Source organism: Hydra vulgaris, chromosome 04, assembly GCF_038396675.1.
Source record: "Hydra vulgaris chromosome 04, alternate assembly HydraT2T_AEP".
Lineage (NCBI taxonomy): Eukaryota > Metazoa > Cnidaria > Hydrozoa > Anthoathecata > Hydridae > Hydra > Hydra vulgaris.
Genome location: NC_088923.1, coordinates 35,500,078 through 35,524,844, shown reverse-complemented (window position 1 = coordinate 35,524,844; position 24,767 = coordinate 35,500,078). Strand labels below are relative to the sequence as shown.

The following is a 24,767-nucleotide window of genomic DNA, read 5'->3' as shown; positions in this document are numbered from 1 at the left end:
AAACAGATAACAAGTTGTTCAAGATTAGATGAATCACAAGTCTCATCTACCATGATTGTATAAAACCCTGCTAGCTGGATTTTTGATGAGATATCGCGCAACATCCTATGTACCATTATCTGAAAAATTTACGTTGATAATTAACGTAAATACATAAATAACATATATGTGTATATATGTATATATATATATATATATATATATATTATATATATATATATATATATATATATATATATATATATATATATATATATACATATATATATACATATATATATATATATACATATATATATATATATATATATATATATATATATATATATATATATATATATATATATATATATATATATATATATATATATATATATATATATATACATCCAACTATTTTATTAAACTTTTGTCTTTATAATCAGAATTTGTCATCAGTAGTTGATAAAAATTTAAATTTACCTCTGATCCTGATTCTTTGTCCCAGTCACCTCTTAGCGCAATTGCTTGACTTAGAAACTATAGAATTGATAATTCTATAGTTTAATAATTCTATCATTAAAAATGATAGCCCCAACATTCCCGCACTCTGTTGGAGCCTTCAAAACACGCAATGTTGCCTCTTTATGCGAATAAGAAATCTCATGAGCACTATATTTATTTGTGGCATTTTTCCAATTAATGAATCCTTTTGTGGTGAATACAGATTTTTTTTTCGAGGAAGAGATAGCATTTAAACGAACAGCTTTAATGCATGTGATGCAATACGCTGAATCAGTACAAACGTCATAATGGAGCCATGGATAGGTTTTGAACGACTTGGCTGAGAAACGGCGTATTACACCATTAATTCTCCTTTTGGGAAATGTAAAGTCTGTTGGCTGGTAAGGATCAGTTAATATATTCAATCTGTCTTCTAAAGCGCTATTTGATTCAATAGCAGAGACTTTGGAGTTCTCATTCTCATTTGTCACGTCAGCATCTTTTAACAAAGATGGTCTAAAACAAATGGGAAATGTAGCATCTTTTGCCTGGTAAGGAACAGTTAATATATTTAATCTGCCTTCTAAAGTGCTATTTGATTCAATAGCATAGACTTTAGAGCTATCATTCTCATTTATCACGTTAGCTTCGTTTGAAAAAGATAAGCTAAAGTTAAGGTGACCATAATTGAAAAATACCAGACGCGTACAAGGAATAAATTTGGTATGTATAAATACAAATGGTATTTAAATCAGGCCCGTAGCCTGAATTAAACACTGTTTCTTTAGAGAGGGTGCACTTTTTCAAGAGGCGCCAAAAATAAAATAAAAATAAAGACGCCCATGGGCAATTTTTTTAGCGTCTATATTCACCTCTTTTTTGATAAGATTTTGCACAAATTTAATAAAATGAATAATTATATTTTTTTATATTTTCAAGACAGTTTCGCCTTGCCCTTAAATTTCAATTTTTTAGTGGCCAAACAGGACAAAGCGCAAGGGAGCACGTGCCCCCTCGCTCCCGCAGTGCCTACGGGCCAGGTTCAAATGGGTTTTACTAAAAACTCGTTTATTTATTTTAAAATAGCGAAGAAATAAAATTATGGAAAAAGTATTAAAAAATATTTGCATTTTTAAATCACAAATATTTTTCATAAGAATGAATTGTTTTCAGCAACATGTCATCTTTTTCAATTTTTTCTGCAAATTCTGAGCAGCTATATTTTCTTAAATTAAATTTAACAAACAAAATAGCTGCCAAAGTTCTCATTGTAAGTTGGGATTTCCTTTCCGTCCAAATATCATTGGTAATCGAAAACAATCGCTCTACGGAAGCGTTTGTACATGGCAAACATAAAGCGGCTTCCACCAATTTTAACAAATTGTTATGAGGAACGTGATTATTTTCGAAATGAGAAAAAATTTCAATCCATCGCTTGTCACATTCAACAGACTGTGAGTTCCAAGAAGAAAACTATTCCTTTGTGCAATACAAACTAGTTTTCCAAATTTAGTCGAACAATTCATTGTCATAGAATGTGACTTCTATTGATTTTTTCAAAAAAGTTATAGTTTTAATAATTTCAATCTATTCAACTTTACAGTTAAGTAAAGACCACTTAAAAACATCCACCTGATTAAAGTGACGCATCCACTGATCTATATACTCTAGACAGAAACTGTAAAAAAATGTCTACTTCTTTCAGAAATTGGTTTTTCAAATGATGACTACTTTCTTCGGTAACTTGCAAATGCTGTCTTACCATGAAAAGTAGAAATTTTTCTTCTTTTCTAGATTTTATCTGATCTTTTAAATCCTTAATACTACCGCAACTTCAGCAGCAGAAATATCACCTTTCTCAATTTTTTTTACCGTGTTATAAAAAATATTGGCTTGACTGTGAATAAAAAACAATACTATTTTACCCATTTCGTTATTGAAAAAGTCAAATAAAAGTTTCGGACAATTTTTTAAGCTTAAAAAGTATGATCTTAGTGGCTGATATAACTTAAGCACTCTTTCGATAGCTGGAAGTAAGGCCAACCAACGAACTATTGAGAATACTAGCAATTTTTGATATTCCACACCGGCCTCATCGCAGAAATTTTCTAAACTGGAAACTCGAACAGTAAGGGGTTGTCCATAAAGTACGTACGCCAAAAATTTCGAAAAATTGACCCCCCTCCACTTGTTCCCATGCGTATTTTAAGCCCCCTCCCCCCTTTGAAAAGCACGTACGCTTTTGAAGTACCCCCTTCTCTTTTCTCTTTATGAGTATAAACGTTAAAATTTATAAAAAAACAACAACATTATTTTAGAATTTTAAATATTAGGAATCTTCCATAAAGTACGACGGAAGCGAGTCAAAATAATAAGTCATCAAAAAGCGGTGATATTCTTTATATTTCAAAACGTTCCATTTAAATAAAATAATTGCTCATTGCTTTTCAAAAACAATATGAAGTATAAAAAGAATTTTGGAATTTCTTCATATTTTAATTTTTAATTAATTAGCGAGATAACAGTGTTGCTAAGGGTAACAAGTTTAAAAGCTAAAGTTTTAAAGTATTGTTAAACTTTAAATAATAATTTTTGAAATTGTTATATTAAAAGTATTTTTTACAATTTTATAAACTTTATTTTCAAAAAATATTTTATAATGAAAATAAGATACTATAAATTATTTCAAAACTAAACAAACAACCCCCGTTTGCATTTATTGTACTTTGTAAATTTAAATTGTGAACAATTAGTTTGAAGGGGAAATTATTAAAATGAATAATAATGAAAAGTACAAAATTATTTACCAACAAGTAGGAAAAGCTATGCCACAAAAAAGTAAACAGGGGCAACAGAAGGAAGCTAATAAATTGTGGTATTAAATTAAGAATTGACGTATGAATCAGTTTTAAAAGAACTCACACGAAAAACAATGGAAAGCAAAAGTAAGTTGATGTCTTTTTTGTCTAATGTTAAAACATCAAAGAATCAATCTATTGCAGTGAAACTTCCTCTCATAAACGAAAATATCAGATGAGGGACCAGAAGCTTTGTTAACATTCGATGAAGCAGACAAAATAGATTTTGTAATCGATGAAACACTAGCTACTTCTTCTAAATTTGATATTCAAAAAAGTCAAAAACCACAAACAAAAGCACCAATTGATCAGTCGCAAAAACCTCATACTTCCCAACAAGAGAAAATTCAAACTGAAATTTCGCAGTTAAAAGAGCAGCTGTTAACATTGGTAAATGTGCGCCGTGCATAATTGTTAACTGACGAACTTAAAATAAAATCAATTTTTTGTAGAAAAGCAAATAAAAATAAAACAAACCTGTCTTAAAAAAATGAAACGCAAGGCAATCCGTCAAAGACAACGGTGAGCAAGTTTGAAACGAACACTTAATGATATTGTTGATGACACGCCCTACTTAAAATCAAAACTTTCAAAATTCAATAGAGAAAAAAATGGTAGACCAGCTGTAATTGAAGATAAGCCAGATCTTACTAATGTCATCGTTAACATTGCATCAATAGGTGCCGCTGCTAGCGATCGACGAAGATCGCAGGAGTTACGTTCATGTAAGACACTTGATGACTTAAATAAAAGCCAACTAAAACTGGGTTATTGTTTATCGCGATCTGCAACTTATTTAGGACTGATGCCTAAGCAATCAAACACACTTGAGGGAATACGTCACATTAAGACAGTTCCTGTGAAATTGATCAGGACTGCTTATACAGCTCGTGATAGGCATATCGATGCTGGATTTACATTTGCGTGCATGCAATACATGGATGGAATTTGTTCAATGTTTGGTCCAGATTCATACTTTTATTTAAGTCTTGACAACAAAGCCAAAGTATCATTAGGATTAGCAGCTGCAACAAAACAATCACCAATTTTGATGCATCTTGATTATCAAGTACGTTTGCCAGATCATGATTTTTTAGTGGCTTCCAGACATAAACTTATACCGTCTGTTTATGCAGCTTTTATTATTGATCCAAACAAATTTGTTGACGTAGTGTCATATTCTGGACCAACGTATATTGTTATTAGATCTATGAAACATGATAGCAGCACTGCTTTTACTCATAGCCGTGATTTAGAGCGTCTTGTTTCAATTGAAAATTTTAAGCTTCACATTTGTACTCCAGAAGGTCAGGTAAAACCTATATTTGTTGCTGCATGTGATGGAGCCCCTGATGAAAATCCAAGGTTTCCCAAACCATTGCAAGTTGCAATTGCAAGATTTATAAAATGGGATTTGGATGTCTATCTAACAGGAACCTCATTATTCAGCATATAGCAGGGTTGAACAGCGTATGGCTCCGCTGAGTCGAGAGTTAGCAGGATTGCTTTTGCCACATGATCATTTTGGGACACATCTAAATGCATCTGGAAAAACAATTAACGTTGATTTAGAATTTTTGCTAGAGCTGCAGAAACTGTAGCTGAGGTATAGTCTGATATAGTAATTGATAGCTATTCTGTTTGTGCTGAATATGTTGAACCTTCCCAACTGTCACCAATACCAGAGCAAGATTCAAAATGGATTGAAAATCAAGACAAAGTCAGTATTTTTTAATGATCGTTAAGTGTGATGTTCCGAATTGCTGTAAACCTTAGCAAAGTTCATGGAAAAAATATTTCTCTCAACGTTTTTTACCATCTCCAGCTGTAATGTCTCATGCTGCTGAAGGAATTTTTATTCTTGAGCCGAAGGTAGCACGAAGTATTCCTAAACCTTACTTTTCTTCTCTAGCGCAGCGCTTGGGATATATAAGTTCAAAAACTTTGATGGAAGCTTCCTTTGATTTGCACTGCCCATCAATTTCACAACAAAAAATTGATCGAAGAACTTGCAAAACCTGCAAAATTTATCACGCTTCTAAAGCAAGTTTTAAGCGTCACAAATGCGTGTTTAGAAACATGATCAACACTACTTCTGAGGAAAATAGAAATGACGATGAAAACAATGATACTCATTTAACAGTAAATGAAAGTAGTTCTGATCAAATTCATGTCATCGAAAACCTATTTGATTGGGAGAAATCACCCTTTGATTTAGATCACCAACAATTTAAATTAATTGGTTAATGAAGGCTATATTATTAATTTTGTTTATACAATATTAAAATGATGTTTTGAAACCTATAAAGATAACAGTTTTTTTTTTTTTGTGATTACTTAAAAAAAATTTATCACCCTGCCCTTAACCACAATATATACTTTAAAGGTACCAAACAAACATTCTCGCCAGTTTGTTGATTTAAAAGTTTCCTGTTTGCCAGCAAAAGCGTTTAAAGATCAAATGCATAAATTTTTGTGTAAACGATCTTTTAAATGATTGCAAAGTAATACACTTCATTGTCACCTTGGTATTCAAATTTTCAAAACAACCAGATGCAGAGTTTATTGCGTTAGATAAAATATGAGCATTGCAGCCGATACCAATGATTTTACGGTTTAGCTTAACGATTAACTTTTTGTGAATATAGTTATTACCGTTTCGTTTTTGATCTCCGAAATTAGTATTGGTGTTGTCTGCAGAAATAGCCAAAACTTTTGAAAAAATATTGTTAGCACTAATGCATTTAAAAATAACTTCTGATACAATATTTGATATTTCTCTATTTACACAATCCATGTTAATCAACTGAATTGGCACTCCCTCTTTAACATTAAAATAACGAGCCAAAATTGGATACATTTTAACGTCCTTGTGGTTTGATGCATCAGAAAGAATTGATACATACAATGCTTTTAATAATGCATTTTCTTAGTTAGTTTCACAATATTTCTTGAACACATTTACAATTATTGCCTAATATTTTGTACGCGCATAAGCAAATCTTGGATTATAAAATTTCTTAATTAGCTTTGATGTACAATAAGCACTTCTAAAGCTATTGTTGTGTTTGACTGTGTAGAATGCAACTGTTCCTTCTTGAATGGCTAATATTTTTTCATTTTGACCAAAGCTTTGACTCTTCGTCAACTTTGTGATTTTGTTTACGATATAAAAGCATCCAATGCCATTTTGTGTTTGATAGATTTGCAATGATCTTCAATTGCAGACCGTCCACGATTACGACTAATGTCAAATAGGCTTTGACAAATAGTACATTTGAGGAGCTCATCTTTGATCTGCGTTAAGAAAGGAAACATTTTCTTTAAACTATCATTAAATGTGTTTAACCTTCCCTTCTTCGTTGTGATTGTAAAGTTGTAATTGGTAATTGTTTCATTTGTTAAAAAAGTATTCATGCGTGAACATAAATAATTCAAATTATTGTCAAAGGAATTTTCGCCAAAAATTCGGGTAAAAAATTAGATCTTTTCTTTTCTTTTTTTTTTTTCTTTTTGATTTCTTAATTTGTAATTGCTTGCTTTTTCTAAAAACTGACTTCAAAATTATTTATTTAAAAAATTATTGGGGAGGAGGGGGGGGGGGGGACAAATGCCCACCCGGTTTCTACGGGCAAACCGAGTTCTATCTTCATCAGAAGATTGAACTCGGATTCTGGCGATGAAAATAGAACTCGGATTCTGGCGGTGGTCTTCATCAGAAGACCACCGCCAGAAAAACTTGGGTTTCATTGATTGGTTGGTTGCAACCGGTAAAAAGTGTCAACAATAGTTACAGGTCTGGCGCAAAGCATAAAAATGAACCTACAATAATAATTCTTGGTATTCGTCTAAAATAACATAAACATTCTTACGTTAAAATAGTATCCAGTTTTTTTACTTTTTTCCCGGTATATTATACAGTTTATTAGATAAAGTTTTTTAGAAAATTTTATGAGGCCAGCGTTAGGTAAAAAAATAATTTAAAAAACAAACAGTTTTTCATTTCTTTATTATAGTCCACAAAAAATTGCCTATTTGTTAATGAAAATTTCTCCATGACCAAATTTTGAACACCTCTAATGGACCACCTCACCAATTTCTGATAATATCAGAATAAAACATTTTTTGTAGTTGATATGGTCATTTGAAATTTCTAGTTTTTCTAAAAATAAAAACCTTATTAGTGAACACATGTTTTGTTCACTTCAAACCACTGGTAACCTAGGTGATCAGAACAATAGAGTTTGCACACAATGCATTAAAAACAATAAAAATAAAGTTATTGATGTACTTTAGTTTGTATTATATATTGTAATACAAAGTATGTATATATGCAAAAGTATTTCATAATCAGTACTAGAAATAAGTCTTAAATCAAGCCTGAATTAAAAACTCAGTTTTTAAATAGTTCTAGCACCCTTTCCCATCTCCCCCATCATTGTCCTTTTACTTATTAACATGCACATTTTTGCTCAGAACTTGCCACAGAAAAAGTTGTAATTGAACACTTCTCCTTACACAGATGAACAAGTTATGGTGTGTTCTTTTTATATCTTTTTTTTACATATATAAAATTTATACTTTCATATTTGTTGTGCCAAAACTCATGGAAATCTTGATTTTTATTCAAAACTTTTATTTAAATATATCTTTTTATATAGTAATTAATAGTGCATTGTTAGATCTAACTCAATGTTGCATTGGAAAAGCATTAAATAAAGATTGTCACGAAGTAAAGTTTACCAAAATCAAGAAAATTAAATGTTTTGAGGAATTAACAGAAAAAGATCAAGAACTTGGGCACTTAAAATGTAAAGTAAATCATATTTAATCATCAAATTTATAATCACCATGAAAGGTCTACTTGGTTAAGTTTAACACTTAGTATGGCGGATGCTTTTGTTGCCATCCATTTAACCAATGCAAAGTTAAATTAAAAAGTATTTAAAACTAAGTTAACTTTTTATTTTATACATTTTGAAGATAATAAAAGTTTTGTTAGTCTGAAGATAAACAAGGGATAAATTTTTTGAGGTTCATATGGTTCAGGGATAGAATTTTTACACTGGTTTCTAGTAATACTTGACTCTATTGTACTGGAAATTATAATAATTACTTTTTTTTTTGGTACAAATGGCATTTTGGGGTTTGATTTTGAAACCTTATACATAAATTTAACAAGCACTCTAAGCATTGTGTTGAGTCTTTTTAAATCTATTTTTGTGGTGATAAATCAAGAAAATTCAAGTCAAAAGTGTTGTTATGCAAAAAATGTCAGCAACAGTTTTTAGAATGTTAATTTAAGAGTTTTTTATTTATAAAATTTTTGCTAAATGTAGAAGACAATATTTATGTTTATGTTTTGCATATTTTTCTTTTGTTTTTAGTCAATGAGCGTATATTGACCAGCAATAATTTGCTTGCAACATTGACATCTTTAGAAAAGACATACTCTGTTTCTTTTAAGCTATATCTCAGATCAATAACACAATATGAAAAAAATGTTATTCATTTAACCATTGGGAGCAACTCTGGGAGTTATGGTGACAGAATTTCTAGTGTATGGACTCTATCCGGAAGATTGTACATTTATTCTGCAGTGAATGGATATGTAAACTTTCAAGTATACACGGATATACTACCACTAAATGTGTGGTCAAATATTAAAATTTCACAAGTTAAACAAAATGGATTATATAAATATAAAATATATATAAATGAAAGTGTTATTTATAGCACCACAAATACAATGCCTCAAACTTTTTCAAATGTTTATGTTTATGTTTCAAATCCTTGGTATAATGCAGCAGATGGTTCTATTAAAGATCTTAAAATTGTAAATGAAAATGAATGTGAGTATCTGATTTTGCTTTCATTATTTTATAAATTTTATTGTTGTAATAATTTTCTATTTGAAGCTTTTACTTATCCTAAGTACAGATTTTATTCTAAAGTTTCTATTTTACATATTTTTTCTCTCTTAACATTATATATGTGTGTGTATATGTATGTACAGGACGTTAGCCAGAAATAAATTTTATACCGCGTTTTTGCCGTATTGGGAATTTTTATCGTTGTTGTTCTAGAAAACGTTGGGAATTTTCTAGAAACTCAAAAACTACTCTAAAAAAAAAAAGTCATTGAGTTTTAAGAATTTTAAGCCCATTGGGAATTCCACGTTATACGCGGCACCATTGGGCTAGCAAACACCCTGTTGTATGTATATTTATATATATATATATATATATATATATATATATATATATATATATATATATATATATATATATATATATATATATATATATATATATATATATATATATATGTTTTTACTAAATGGAGATTTAAACCAGATGATGCTGCGTGCTTGCTCTCTTTATTTTTAAAATTTCACAATAAAAATTGAAAAAAGTAAAAAAAGAACTTTTTTTTTGAACTTTTAAGCCTATTAAGCCTATATAAAAAAGGAACTTATTTTTTAAACTTTATAGTTATTTTAATAATAAAAATTTATAAAAATAGTTTTCATTTACCAAGTAACTTGCATAACTTGATACAGCATTTATGGGAGTCCCTAAAACTGTAGAATAGTACTTCATTGTGTCAAAAAAAATTCCAAAAAAATCATTTTTATAATATTCTTGAATATTAAAATTTTTTAATTCAGTCAATTTTTAAGAAATTTATGCCAATATAATACTAGGAGACTCTAATTCGATATAAGCCATTATTAAGTGACGCTCAAGAATGAAATTTAAAATGATACATTGTCTGGTCTTGTAAAATGTGATTTGGACTATTAGATGCATTATTTGGGTTATAATTATTAAAATGTTTGTCTTTAAAGTAAAAATCTTACTTTTCTCAACATTTTATACTTTTTATTTACTTTTTTTAAGATGCTCATAATTTGTACCCCCATTGTTATAAAGCAAAAATAATTTGTACCCCCATTGTTATAAAGCGAATTGTCACAAGAATATAAATATTATAAATAGAATAAATATTAAAGTAACTCATAACTTAATAGTGGTTGCTTGCAACCTTGTTGGAAGTAAATTAGAGTTTAAAAATATATTTAATAAATAGTATATGTAAGTATAAAATCATAATATATAAAGTATTATAATTTTTTTACTAGCCCCAGCTATCAACCCCTGCTAAATCTTATAATTTTGCCTAGGCAAAATGTCTAATTTTTAATAAAGGAGCTGGGTTTGCAAAAAAATACATTTTTAGTCAGGGCCAGGGCCCTGGTCACTTTCTATCCCTCATGTCATTTGTCATATGATAACAAATTGCAAAAAGCAAAAATTTTATTCTACAAACCTTTTTTTGTTATTGATAAATTATTATAAATGTAACAATAATAAATTTTACTATTAATCAAATTTAAAAAAATTATAGTAAAAAAAACATATAAAAATCATTCTATAAAGTTTAAAAATCATTCTGAAGAGTTCTCACTGAAGGGTAAATTGATAAATGAATGGGTTATTAATGTAATTTATACTTAGTTTTTTATTTACTAACATAAAAGTTTTCACTGTTTCTAAGTAATTATAACGAAAAAAATTTTTTAGATTTTAGTGATAAATGTGCGGATGATTGGATATATAATCAAAACCATTGTTACTTTTTCAACAGTTTAACTACAAAAAAATGGCAAGATTCTTATTCAGTGTGTCGTAATTATGGAGGTGACTTGTTAAGTGTAGCAGATGAAGCAGAAAATTTGTTTGTTAAAAATCAGCTTCAAGATGACACAATTAAAAATCAAAATTTCTGGATAGGTGTAGTACATAAGTATTTTTACTAGTAACTTTCACTCTAAACTGTACATGATATATGTTGATTTTATACTTGTCTGTAGATGGAACATTATTGTTTCTCTAGTCTGTGATAGTGAATATATTTGTCTCAGACGTTTGTAATTGCTAGAATTTCATAACCTTTTATATCTTACATATTATTTTTTAATCAGGTCTAAATGATCAGATAAATGAAAACATATTTGAGTGGTCAGATAAAACACCTGCTCTAATCTATAATTGGATACAAAATGAGCCCAACAATGATAAAGAAAATGAAGACTGTGTGATAGCAAATTCAGTTGGTTGGAATGACGTTCCTTGTGATTTACAATTTGGTTTTATATGTAAAGTTAAATTAGGTTATATATTTTTACATCAGAAATAAAATAATTTTTAAAAATATTTTATGTTAACCTAAGTTAACTATTACTATATGTAAAGATAGGTTCTCAAATAACAGCCTTTTTTCTCTTTGTTTGGATAATAGTTTGAATTTTTTTTTAAAACAGAAACTGTAGACCCTGTTGAGCAGAAGTTGATTAAAGTTTACTTGAATGCAACACTATCCTTATTAGAAAAAACCTATTCAGTTTCTTTTAAATTAAAACCCAGTTCATATTCAAAAGGATGGAAAAGTGTTATTCATTTAACAATTGGAGAGGATTACGGTCAATATGGTGATAGATGCCCAGCTGTATGGTTTCATAGTGACGGCTCGGGGAGGTTATATATTTCTGCAGTTGTTAATGGAAATAAAGATTATACTTTTACAACCCAGCCTCTGCCACTAAATCAGTGGTCAAGTTTACAAATATCACAGTTTCAAACAAATGGAGTTTATATGTATACAATATATTTAAATGAGTTACTTGTTCATAGCGTTATAAATAAAAAACCACAATCATTTTCAAATGTTAAAGTCTATATTGCAGATCCATGGTATATTGCACAAGATGGCTTCATTAAAGATCTTAAAATTATAACTGGATTTAGTGGTGAGGATATTTATTATTAGTTATCAGGGTTAATTTTACTATTTTATTTTGATAAAGAAAATTTTTATTTTAAAAAAATATAGTGCTTAACTTGAACTATGCAACTGTTACTTCACACTTGTTATTAAGCAATTGTTTATACTTTTAATTTTTTTTATACTTTTTATAATATCGACAAATTTATGAAGGTATAATTTTGTCTAACATTGGTTTTGGCTACAATGTTCTCATCTTTTTTTTTTGTTTTGTTTTGTTATTAGCCTAAAGGCCTTGAAGTAATTTATATTTTGTTTTTCTAATCCATCCAGCTTTTTAAGTATTTTATAATTATAAGTTGAAAAATGCAAACAGCTTTCTTGTTTATTTTTTTTTTAACTTTCCAATTTGTTTTTTGAATTTGTTTCAAAATCTTAGTAAGATTATAGTAAAATAGATAATATTATATAAGATAATATTATATTCTTTAAAAGATTATATATGGGAAACTTTTGATGTAACAAAAAAAAAAGAAAAGTTTCTAATGAAATTTTTTATTTTTTATTTGGAAAAGGTTTAGAAAATTTTGCAAAAAATGTTGTGTTAATGTAAATGGTTAAAATATCACTTTAAGAATAAGAACTAAATAAACATTCTAGAAATAGTGACAAATATTTTTTATTTATAGGTTTTAAAATACTTAATAGAATGATAGTAATTAGAAGGAGGTGCCAAAAATTTGACACTTGCTTCTGGTTGCTATTATTGCCATCATTGCTAAGATTGGCACCTGCTTTTAATTGCTATCATTCAATGCTATTACAAAAATTTGAGAATTTCTCATATTTTTGATAATAGAAAGAAATTTTTTATAAAATTTAAAAAAAATACAAAAATATGCATCGAAGGACTAGACCGAGATGTCAAGCCCAAGTGAAATAAGGAAAAATTAGGGAAAGACATAGGATAAAAAAATTAAATTAAAAAGATATTTTGGACAGATGTTCAAAACAAAACAAACTTTAAAGTAAAGCATATAGTAAAAAAATAATTATTATAATTTAGACATCGTGTATGTCATAGAAATTATAAACTCAGACTCATAATGGAAAATCATGATCAATGCGCAAGGTTTAAAAAAATAGAACTTAAAATACGAAGCTTAACGTCATATGCTCAGAACGGAAATTGAGCCAGGAACTTTTGGTTTAACAGGCCAAGGGTCTTACCAATCAAGCTATAGATATTGATGTTGATAAAGAATAATAAACATTTAAAATATAATAAAATCAACAACAAAATTAATAACAATGAAATAAAACCTTATTTTGTATAAACAAAACAAAGACAAAGTTTATAAATATGTATAAACACACACACATGCACACACATATATACATACATTCGGACTTCACTACAGAAAAGTCAATCACTCACACCCCTCCCAAATTTAGGCAACACCAATAATTTTTAGAAAAGAATTGAGATATAGAGACACCCATGTAAAAAAAGTATATCCAATTAATCTAACAGTTATAAACAATAATATATAATGTAAAAAAAGTTTAGTGTAAATACACACTAAGATATAATACAAAAAAATTCACTATATAAAAAACTAGTAAATCAAAAAAAATTTTTTTTTTCAAATCCATGCTTTATGCAAGCAGAATTCTATTGGGCCTAGAAGTTCTTTTTTTGTTATCTTTTGTAGAAGGAAAAATTACTGTTACGTTTTTAAATTTTTTTTTTATTAATTCAGTGTTCTTATGGGGAAATACAAATTAAATTTTTGTTAACTTAACTTTTTTTGGTCAAATTTTTCCATTTCCTTGTATTGTCATCGAAAATGATTAAGTGTGCAAAATTTGAGCAAAATTGGTTGAGAAAAAAGCTTTCAAAAATTTATTTCAAATTTTGTGGCACACAAACATATATATATAGAAAGTAACCTTATATAAAGCATGGAAAAAAGAAAGTAAAAAGATAGTTATTATATTTAATAAGCAACAGGGTGTATCAGGTCTTAAAAAATTTGCTGTTGTTTTGTCGATTATGTAGTGGACAACCCTGTAGTCTATTAGAGTATTTACACCATTTAGTATTCTTGGCATTGAATTTTGCGGCAGGAGTTTATAAGTATTAGCATCATTTAATAGATGTTATATTTTATTCTCATACTGTATCTTATCTAGAATACAAACCCCACCACCTTTATCTGCTCTTTTAAATGTGATTTCTTTATTATTATGTAGTTTCTCCAATGTTATAGACTCTACTGGTAAAAAATTGTTCCTAACTTAGGGTTTGGATTTTTTCATAATTTTCTCAACGTCTCGATCAATCTGTAAAAAATTTCTATTTATGTTTTGGTTATTCGTATTTGGATGTGTTCATTGTGATTTCTTGCGGAATGGGTCTTGCAGATTTTTGTCATCTTTTCCAAAAAACATTCTTAAATTTAATAGATTAAATTTCTCCACTACTTCAATAAATTACCATGAATGTAATTCGCAATAAATGAAATACCTTTGTTTAGGGTTTGTTGTTCAACATTTGACAAAACCTATTGTGAAAAATTAGTTATTAGTTTCTCATTAAATAAGTTTGTAAGTTTTTCTTTTTCTACTTCAATCAAATGTTTATACTTATTGCTTTTTACACGACTTGATGGTAGGAATAAACTTTTCATCAAAGTTGGTGGACAAACTCTTTGTTCATTTGATGGGTTGATATATTGTTGCTCTCAGACGCAAAAAGTAACAGATAGTAGAAAATAAGATACATAAGAGAATATGGTCATTAACAAGTCTAGATATGAGTTAAAAGTAAAGGTAAAAATCCAAATGACATTGTATAAATATCAATTATATACATCATTATATATATATATATATATATATATATATATATATATATATATATATATATATATATATATATATATATATATATATATATATATATATATATATATATATATTAGGGTGGCCCTAAAAACAATTTTTTTGAAAAAAATCTGCTCCCACCCTTTAAATGTGTTCTATATAATACAAAAACACTAGGTTTAAAATTTTGTTGAATAAAAAATATTTTTAGAGGTCCCCCAAAACCCTTTAATATTTAATGGGTCCCTAATATTTAAAAAAAAAAAAAGTTTCTCGAAAATAGGTCAACCTGGTACTCAAATGAAGCGAAATTATATAAAAATTTCAAAAATAACATTCATTTTGAAATAATAAAGTTATTTTAGGTTTTACTACGTAAAAATCTTGTTTTTTAGCAAAAAATGAAATAAGTGAATTTTTCATGATAATTGTGATAAATAAGTTTAAACTTCAAATTTATTTTTCAAAATGAATAATATTTTTGAAATTTTTATATAATTGCGCTTCATTTGAGTACCAGGTTGACCTATTTTTGAGAAACTTTTTTTTTGAAAATATTAGGGACCCGTTAAATATTAAAGGGTCTTGGGGGACCTCTATAAATATGTTTTTTTCAAAAAAAATTTAAACCTAGTGTTTTCGTATTATATAGAACACATTTAAGGGGTGGGAGCAGATTTTTTTTAAAAAAGTTGTTTTAAGGACCACCCTAATATATATATATATATATATATATATATATATATATATATATATATATATATATATATATATATATATATATATATATATATATATATATATATATATATATATATATATATATATCACATTATATTATTACCATAAAAATAATTAGTCTGCAAATTACCTTTTAGTGGAGCCAGTTTATGATAAAAATTATTTATGATAAAAATGTTTATGTTTATGATAAAAATGTTCATGATAAAAAGTTAATGATAAAAATGGCTCCTTTACAAAAAGGAGCCAAAAAAATAACACTAAATGAAGCGCAAAATTAACACTAAATAAAACCAGTATATTAAAAGACTTGATTAAAATTTCTAAGAACTAGTGAATGACCTAAAGAACTAACATTTTCACATATATATATATTTATACACATATGATTATATACATATATACATACATATACATCAATACAATCACATACCAATGGTTGTCAAAGAAAGTATTAAATGTTCCAGTATAATAGAGTCAAGTATTACTAGAAACCAATGTAAAAAAATTCTATTCCCAAACCATATACAGCCAACCCAGCCATACTTCAAATTACCTATGATAGATTTAACATATAACATATGTTAAAAGTTTATGGATTTATATTATCTTCTGGTTCTAATAGCTAGCTCAGACATGCTCCAGAAACAAAAACATTTTCTCGTGAAAACAGCAATTATGTATGTACTGTATCTGCATATTTTAGTCATTTTATTAGAAACCAGGGTAAAAATTTCCATCCTCGAACCATATCTAACCAAACCAGCCATACCAAAAATTACCTATGATGGATTTAGCATCCAAACATAAGATTTATATTATTTTCTGGCTCTAAAAGCTCAAAAACACTCTCTTGTGGAAACAGCAATTATGTATATAAGATTGGCGCTTGCTTTTGGTTGCTATTGTTGCTATGATTGCTAAGATTGGCATCTGCTTTCAATTGCTATCATTCAATGTTATTACAAAAATGTGCGAAATTCTCATATTTTTGTTAATAGAAAGAAATTTAAAAAAAAATATTTACTTTAGTAGTAAATGTAAAATTGTGTTTTACCTTTTAGTATTTCTAAAAAAACCTTTGGAAATTAATGTTTAAGTGAGTTGAAATTAATGTATAATAATGTAAAAATAATTAAATTGAGTTCATTGAATTTGATTAAATTGAAGTTAATGTTTAATTAATGTTTTATAAGGTGTCAGGTGTATGGTTTTTATGATCACCCTGCTACTGGTAACATGTAATCCTATGCAACCTGTTCCATGCCCTGCTTTAGTGGTGGGTTTCCTTTCTAAGCTAAGGCTGGAATGAGTTTGCTTCCTGTAATCTACTTTACATGAATATTTGTGTTCTTTTAGAGGTTTTTATGAGTGTGTAAAAACCTCTGGCACGGTGTTTACACACTCATAAGTTACTTTATGTGTGTTTGTGTTCTGTTTAAACCTCTGATGTTTATTCACCCGTAAGTTATTTTCTTTTTATTTATGTATGTTTGTGTTCTGTTTGTTTATGTTTATGTTTTTTTTAAACATTTTTGCTTCCAACAAGGCTGCAAGCAACCACTAATTAAATTTGGAAGGGAAAAGATGAAGATTGTAAAGCAAGATAACGATAGACACACGACTTAAAGGATTGCAAATTATATGATTCAGGTAAGCAAGATGAAGGAAGCGAATTCTGAAGAACTAATGTTCGAGGAAAGAAACTAGACAAATAAGAGTTTTTGGAGTACTTATGAACAGTCACAGAAAAAGGATGACACTTAATTGAATGACGAATAACACGATAATGAATTTTAGTAGATGATACAAGAGGCGCTAGCTCTTTAGAGCAGTGCCCATTATAGTATTTGTAGAAAAGAGAAAGAGAAGCAACATTACAATGGTGTGATAATGGTTAGAGGTTGGGTGCAAGAGCAGGTCCAACTATATTTACAGTGTGTTTTTGCACCTTGTCTAAAAGAGAAAGGGCATTATTAGAAGATCTGCCCCAGATATAGCAACAGTATTCCATACAAGGCCAGATTTGAGATTTATAGAGATAGAGAATAGAATCCGAAGTAAGAAAGTGTCGAGCTTGATAAAGAGATGCAACTTTAGCAGATCCTAATTTTGCAACAGATTTGATAAATGGTTTCCAAGAAAGATCGAAAGTAAGAGTTAATCCTAGAAGTTTATATGTATGTTGTGTTATATATGTTTATATGTATGTTTATATATGTTTATATGTATGTTTGTGTTCTGTTATATATGTTACATATGTTTATATGTATGTTTGTGTTCTGTTATATATGTTACATATGTTTATATGTATGTTTGTGTTCTGTCTGAACCTCTGGTACGATGTTGGTCCACCCATAAGTTTCTTTATACATGTATGTTTGTGTTCTGTCTGAACTTCTGGCGCGGTGTTTACTCACCCGTAAGTTACTTTATGTATGTTTGTGTTCTGTTTAAATGTTTAAATGCGCTTTATAAATGTTTAAATCTATTTTATGCTATGTGACCTCATTAGCTAACTAGTTACTTCAAATATAAACTTATGCTCACCTTAATCTCTTGTATTTTGTTAAAAACTATGCTGACCTTAATCTATAGTATTTTTGTATTTTGGCATAGGTTAGGAGAAACAAACTCTGACTTAAAAATCCCCTTCCTTGGGGCTCTTTATTGAGTAAAAGCTACAGATGGTGCCTTAATAAAAATACTCATCTTGGGTAGATGTTAACTGCATCCAGCTCAAATTCCCCTGTCTTGGGGCATATTATGGTAAATTATTTCCTGCCTAGGTTGATGAATGCTGGATCTTCTTGACTCTTCTAATATATTTTTGCGTGTGCTTCCTCAATAGTGGTTATGTAACTCTTCCTGATATTTCCTAATGAGGGTACAGCTCTAAAACTCAGTTTAATGGTTTTGAGGACAGATGGTAGTAGAGTTTCCCGAACTATGTAGTAGCTCTCAGAGAGGCTGATTCTATCAAGAGCTGCAAAATATCAGAGTATTAACAGTACCATGTTGGGCATGGATGATGTCCCTACTAATGCTTTTGGTGCACATTGTTTAAATTGCACAAGGAGCCCTATGTTACAACTTAGGGTTAATTAACAAGACTGAGACAATTACGTAGCTTCTTGCTTTGGAGGCTGTGCTCTATCTAAGAATGAGTCAAGTTCTCTTCAAACTTAAATTATGCCAAAAGTAACCCAAAATATTAAACATAAAAAACGATCCCCACGATGGTTTTTTATGTTTAATATTTTGGGTTACTTTTGGCATAATTTAAAATATTAAACATAAAAAACCATCGTGGGGATCGTTTTTTATGTTTAATATTTTGGGTTACTTTTGGCATGATTTAAGTTTGAAGAGAACTTGACTCATTCATAGATGGAGTAAAGGTGGTGACTGCAAAGCAACCTTTCATCAGTTGAATCTTACCTCTTGCAAAATTTGACAGGCTTGCTTGCTTTTAGTGAGACCAATTTAAATTCTAGTATAACTTCTTTAGATTTTGGTGTTGATGAGTACTATCCTTTGATTTGCAAAGACTCTAATAGTTACATGCTCGACTTGGGGTATGCATACGCATCAATTCACCTATTTGTTGTGAAATCAGGTTCGATACCTTTGACCGTTCTATCATGTGCTTCCGCTCAGCCCCATTTTACTCTATCACCTTTCTCTTTGTTCTTTATGGTTCTCTTTTTTACTAAGACTGCACTATTTTAAATGTAATTTCTGATCAAATTATTTTTCTCTTTTTTCTCTCTTAGGTGGTTCTGACCAGTCAATGATCTCTTTAAATCTTTCTTGTACTTCCTTTTTGGACTCACCCTATTGTTGCTATACTTGCTACTTCCCTAAAGCTGACTGGGATTCTTTTTGTGATTTTCTTTGTGGCGGTTCTTGGGCTGATGTCTTTCCCCTCTCAGCTGAAAAATGCACCTCCTACATAACCTCTTGGATTCAGACAGAAATAAAAACTTTTATTCCTTCTCATTGGTTCTAAGTCAAGTCTCATTCTACTCCATGGTTTTCACCTTCTTGTGCAGCTACTATATATAATCGTTATCATTTTTTTCATCCTTTTTAAAAAAACAACTCTCTTGAGAACAAACAGCTATTTATTGTTGCAACAAATCCATGTATAAAGGTGTTATCTAATACTAAGCTCCATTATTCCAGTTCACTAAATCTAACATCTTATCTCAGAAGCTAGACTTTTGGAAAATCTTCGACAGGTTCATTAACAAGGGTAGGTCTAACATACCATCTCTCATTCATGGAACTGATCTTATTACCTCTCCCAAGAATATGGCTGAACTATTTGCAAAGAACTTTTATTCTAATTCGACTCTTAAATCTTATGGATATTCTCTTCCTTCCATTCCACATAAACAAGTTAACCCATTGTTAGACATTCAAATCACAACAGTTCTCGTTTCTAAAGTCATATCTTAATTAAAATCTTCTATGGCTAGTGGTCCAGACAACAAAATTGTAATGTCTTACAAAATTGTTCTCCAGAACTCTTTTCAATTCTCTCTAAATTCTCTCTAAAGTATTTAATAAGTGCTTGACTGAGTCTTGTTTTCCTGCCTGCTGGAATTTAGCATCTTCTGTTCCAATCTTCAAAAACTCCGGAGAACAAATGAAATGTTCCAAGTCTTTGTTGAGTGGTAAGTTCTTGAGTTAAGCGTGAAAATTTAAATTTTTTTGATTTAACAAAAAAATTTGGTTAATTTGGGCTTGCTCTAAAGTATTTGAGGAACTTGAAATACAGACAGGTGTCTGTTTTAAGATTACTTCTTAGAAAATAAACCAATACAACATCCAAAATTCAAAAATTACCGTCAGATAACACAAAAGCAAAACGAAAAGGAATGAAAGCTTTAAAGAAGGGTTTAAATAAAGAGTTAAATAAAAAGGCAGAAGAACGTTTTTTTATTTTCGATATTTTTTATAATTTTTTCAAGAAAATTTTAGCACTAAAAACATAATACCTTTGAATTATTTGTGAGAACTGTTTGTTTTGAATTATTTGTGAGAATTGTTTGTTTTGAATTATTTGTGAGAACTGCTTAAGGTTTTACGATTTATTTATCAAGTGCACAGCTAGTGAGTTTTTTCAAACGAATTTTTTTACTTGTAATAAGAATGTAGGCTTAATTGCATATATATTTTTTTAATATATTTGTTTTTAGTATAGCCTTTAGTAGAAACAGCATTTTATATTTAAAAAAAAACACATACCCTACTGATAACATTCACAAGTAGAAGTTAAAAAAAAAGGAGTTTTTACTCAAGAGTAATTGTAAATCCCATTGTAGGGGGAAAAAATTTTCCACCTCAAAAAATCTTTATTTCTCATACTATCTGTTTGTAACCTCTTTTCAAACTCTCTTTCTTGTACTCTTTGATTTTTTGTACATTCATTAAAGTAAATTAAAAACCTAATAAAAAAAATGTCACTTTTTCGATTGTTTAAGAATCACCTCAAATAAGTAAAAAGTCGCAGTTTATATTAAGACCTATACACATAACAATGTGTATAGGTCTTAATATAAACTGCGTCTTATTTTCAAATTTTTTTTTTAAATTAAAATATTTTATAATATTGATTTATATGTAATAAGCATAGGTTCATGTAAAAAAAAATAATACACATAGTAATGTTACATTACTATGTGTATTATTCTTTTTACATGAATCTGGTTTTTTCATTATAACTTAAGTATAGTTTACGCTTTTTACATATAAATCAATATTATAAAATATTTTTATTTAAAAAAAAAGTTTAAAAATAAGTCTTTTTAAAGGAGTCTGGATTCCAATGATGACTCGCTTTGCCAACTGGGAATCAAGTTTTTGGAGTAGAAGCTACGATGCTTACGAAAACGGTTTTGGCTTGGTCAACCAACAATGGATTGGTTTAAAAAAGATTTATCAAATAACTAACACATATTTTACTGATATGAGAGTTGATTACGTTTTTGAAGAAAGTATAACATTAAGTACGATGTATTATAACGTAATAATAGGCTCAAGTGAAGATAACTACGTATTTAGTTACGAAAAGTACGACCCAAGAGGCTGTGAGTTTAAATTTATAATTTTACTTTGCTTGTCTTAAGTTCATATTAAAATTACGTTTTAAGTTGGTTTTCATTCGTTTACTAATTTTTTGTGGTTTTTTTATATATATATTTTTTTTGTTATAGTAATTTTTTACGAGGAAATTTTGCAGCTGAGCGACAAAGTTCTAAAGAAACTATGTTTTGACAGCAAAATATGCTGGCAGCAAAATTTCCAAATAGTTTTAGTTCAAAACAACTGAGTTGTTGTTTTAAACTAAAACTAAATTTAACAGAATTTTTTTAACTTTAATAATTTTTTTACCAATATTAAGCATTTGAACCAGATCGATTAAACGCAAATGGCACAACATTCAAAAGTTGTAGTATGTGGTGGACGACTAATTGCGATAAAAGTGCATCTCCAACTTCGTTATATAATATATCTTATGGATCAACTGAAAGTTTGGTTGCCATATATTTCTCTTTACTTACGAAAGAAATCAAGGAAAAGCCTTTTAAATAAAATTTGATTTTTTTTTTTTTTTCATTTTTTGTTAAAATTTATATTTATTACTATTAAAACTTATCTGAAAATCAATAGTGATATATAAGAAATTGACGTCATTTTATTTAAGCTGCAATTTTGTACGGATTAATTACTATTGTGTTTAATTTCTGTTATAATTAGTTTTTATTACAATTAATTTCACCTACAATTAATATCTGTTACGTAGAAACAACCTCGACCTTATAGTTAAATACAGCATAATCCCGGTAAATCGAACCCCGAGTGACAAAGGAAAACGTTCGACTAAACAAATGTTCAACTTAAGCAAATGAAAGCAATTGTTCTTGCTTTCAGGGGACAAAAGAAAACAGTTTGTGATAACGAAAGTCTGAGTTAACTGGTTGTTCGACTTTCAAATGTGATCAACTTACTCTTAAAAATATTACGTGTTTTAATATGTTTGTTATGATTTTTTGTGTATTTTATTTTTTCCATTATTTGCACAATTAGCTTAGTTTTTAGTGTGATAACTGGGCAGGTATATTTTGATATGACAACGTTTAAATGTTGTTGATTTATTTAGTTTTTAGTGTGATAACTGGGCAGGTATATTTTGATATGACAACGTTTAAATGTTGTTGATTTATTTAGTTTTTAGTGTGATAACTGGGCAGGTATATTTTGATATGACAACGTTTAAATGTTGTTGATTTATTTAGTTTTTAGTGTGATAACTGGGCAGGTATATTTTGATATGACAACGTTTAAATGTTGTTGATTTATTTAGTTTTTAGTGTGATAACTGGGCAGGTATATTTTGATATGACAATGTTTAAATGTTGTTGATTTATTTAGTTTTTAGTGTGATAACTGGGCAGGTATATTTTGTTATGACAACGTTTAAATGTTGTTGATTTATTAAGGTACTTGAGCAGTTTAAAAATGCTATTTACCGCTCTGCAACTCGAAACTAAAATTTTTAGTTTTTAAATATTTAGAGTATTTAAAAAAGATGAACTCCACTTATAAATTTTACTGTTTCAATGCCACTTTGGAAAACGATAAAGTTTTAAGTTTAAAAACAAAGTTAATAAAAAAACTCTTCTTAATAGTAAACATGCGTCATATCGACAAGCTGCAACAACTCTTTTCAACAACTCACAAGGTATTGCATATTGTTTAAAGGCACGAGTTTTGGTCATCGACTAGGTTTAAGAGCGCATCAACTCAGACAAGGCTGTTTTTTATGGCAAATAGATATCTGAGAAAGTGGCACAGAATATCGTTGTATTGTTCAATAAGACTTACCTTAGTAAGGGTGTTGGACTGATCTTTATTGTGCCTAATGCTGAGCGAATGCAGAGGTAATGCAATATTGTCAACAAAGTCAGGCCCGCCATTGTTTCGAATAGATAAAACTATGCCGCCGCAAACATCTTTTTGGTTATGGTTTAGAATATCAGTTAGGTTTATACAATCTTTGCCTATCTTGCTTTGTTAAAGAGTATATATATATATATATATATATATATATATATATATATATATATATATATATATATATATATATATATATATATATATATATATATATATATATATATATATAGGGAAGATTGGGGCAGCTTGATCTTTTTGCGCTACATCATCTATTTATAATTATATCTGCGTGACGTCATAAGTTGCTATCCGCGTAGACTTCCGGCTATTTATTTTCGTTGTTGTTTTGCAAAAAAAAATAATTTTATATTAATTATATTTATTATAAATAGATGATGTAGCGCAAAAAGATCAAGGTGCCCCAATCTTCCCTGTATATATATATATATATATATATATATATATATATATATATATATATATATATATATATATATATATATATATATATATATATATATATATATATATAGTATATATAAGATAGTGTTGAGCACCAAATCTTCGGAATAAAACTTCTTCAATATTGATATGCCTTACACTTTTCCTATTTTCAAACATAAACTCAAAATTTCATTCTATGTAATTTGTTTAAAACTTTTATCGTAAAATACGTTTTATTTTGTTGATCATTTATTGATGCGGTTTATATACACACGCTATTAGTCTTTAAACACGCTGAACACCGGCACATGTTTGATTTGGGCTAAGAAGCTTATGCATACCCTTGAGACGTCAAACTCAATGCAGGATGTACCTATTGCCACTATTTTGTCAAAAATAGCTCAAGGTTTTTGGCTGGAGGTTATGCCCAGATAGCTAATTTACTGCTTTTGTTTAATTCACTTACTCCTTCCGTCGGTTAGAATGCAGCTTAACCCTTTTCTAGGTGCTTTTTAATACAAACTGGCTAAGTACACTTCAAGCTCTACTAATCACTTGGCTTATACAGCTTTAGGCTGACGATGAAGCTAACCGGGG

The 24,767-nt window shown here is 28.8% G+C and overlaps 1 protein-coding gene across 2 annotated transcripts in view; it reads left to right on the top strand.

The window, feature by feature from the left end:
• The window catches only part of LOC100201473 (uncharacterized), a 79,829-nt gene extending 57,310 nt beyond the window's left edge, over positions 1-22,519 (top strand). For both annotated transcript variants that reach the window (XM_065796190.1, XM_065796189.1), the window contains exons 7-12: positions 8,729-9,193; positions 10,928-11,137; positions 11,329-11,517; positions 11,668-12,153; positions 21,581-21,856; positions 22,171-22,519. In XM_065796190.1, coding sequence (XP_065652262.1) covers positions 8,729-9,193; positions 10,928-11,137; positions 11,329-11,517; positions 11,668-12,153; positions 21,581-21,856; positions 22,171-22,361 — 1,817 coding nt within the window. In that variant the 3' untranslated portion in view covers positions 22,362-22,519. The remainder of the gene's footprint in view (positions 1-8,728; positions 9,194-10,927; positions 11,138-11,328; positions 11,518-11,667; positions 12,154-21,580; positions 21,857-22,170) is intronic.
• The last annotated feature ends 2,248 nt before the right edge of the window (positions 22,520-24,767 follow it).